The sequence below is a fragment of the Trichechus manatus genome, unplaced genomic scaffold (genome assembly GCF_000243295.1).
Source record: "Trichechus manatus latirostris isolate Lorelei unplaced genomic scaffold, TriManLat1.0 scaffold05429, whole genome shotgun sequence".
Lineage (NCBI taxonomy): Eukaryota > Metazoa > Chordata > Mammalia > Sirenia > Trichechidae > Trichechus > Trichechus manatus.
This window is the reverse complement of record NW_004449365.1, coordinates 1-1,295: the sequence shown is the minus strand read 5'-3', so window position 1 is coordinate 1,295 and position 1,295 is coordinate 1. Positions and strand designations below refer to the sequence as shown.

At 43.3% G+C, this 1,295-nt stretch overlaps 1 protein-coding gene across 1 annotated transcript; it reads left to right on the top strand.

The window, feature by feature from the left end:
• Positions 1-6: 6 nt before the first annotated feature.
• On the top strand, positions 7-1,290 carry IFIT3 (interferon induced protein with tetratricopeptide repeats 3; the record flags this gene model as incomplete). Its single annotated transcript, XM_004391199.2, has 1 exon — positions 7-1,290. A coding segment is annotated over exon 1 (1,212 nt), but the record flags the coding sequence as incomplete, so codon positions are not given.
• Positions 1,291-1,295: the final 5 nt, after the last annotated feature.

Sequence of the window (1,295 nt, the reverse complement as noted above, 5' to 3'; positions counted from 1 at the left end):
GAAGAAAGTGTCTCATATGATCTAGAAGATAGAGTGGGTAACCAAATTGAATTTTTAAACACTGAGTTCAAAGCTACAATGTACAATTTGCTGGCCTACATAAAACACCTGGATGGTCAAAATGAGACAGCCCTGGAATGCTTACAGCAAGCTGAAGAGTTAATCCAGCGAGAGCATGCTGACCAAGCAGAAATCAGAAGTCTGGTCATCTGGGGAAACTATGCCTGGGTCTACTATCACATGGGCAGGTTCTCGGAAGCACAAGATTATGTAGACAAGGTGAAACGAACCTGTGAGAAATTTTCAAATCCTTACAGTATTGAGTGTCCCGAGCTTGATGGTGAGGAAGGGTGGACACGGTTAAAGTGTGGAGGAAAGCATAATGAAAGGGCGAAGGTATGTTTTGAGAAGGCTCTAGAAGAGAAACCCAACAACCCAGAATTTTCCTCTGGACTGGCAATTGCGATGTACTGTCTAGATGAGAAACCACAGACGCAGTCCCCTGTTGATACTCTGAAGCAGGCCATTGAGCTGAGTCCTGACAGCCAGTATCTTAAAGTTCTCTTGGCCCTGAAACTGCAGAAGATGAATAGAGAAGCTGAAGGGGAACCATTGGTTGAAGAGGCCCTGGAGAAAGCTCCTTCTCAAACAGATGTCCTTCGCAGTGCAGCCAAATTTTACAAAACAAAGGGTGACCTAGACAAAGCTATTGAACTGTTTCTAAGGGCATTGGAATCCATGCCAAACAATGGTTACCTCTACCACCAGATTGGATGCTGCTACAGGAAAAAAATCATGCAAATGCAGAATACAGAAGAATATGTAGCTAATGGGAATAGAGAGAAGATTGAAGAACTAAGGGAATGTGCTGTAGACTATTTGAAGAAAGCTCTTGAGAAGGAATTAAATTATCCTTTGGCATACGCCAAACTCGCTGAACTCCTGGCACAAAGAGGTCAGTACAGAGAAGCAGAAGAATGTTACCAGATAGCGTTCAGTAAGGAGCTCACCGACACTGAGAGGCAGCAACTCCATCAGTGCTATGGCAATTTTCAGGAATATCACATGAAGTCTGAAGATACTGGTGTCCAACATGATTTGGAGGGTTTGCAGATAAGCAAAAAATCAGCAGAGAAGGAAAAAATGAAATGCCAACTGCAGAACACAGCTGGAGATCAGCTTTTATTTAATACAGCAAATTACTGGTATCACCAAGGATTAATTCACAAGGAGAATGGAGATGTGCTGCAAGCAGTGGAATGCTATGAGAAGGAGCTGGGCTGCCTACTAAGGAA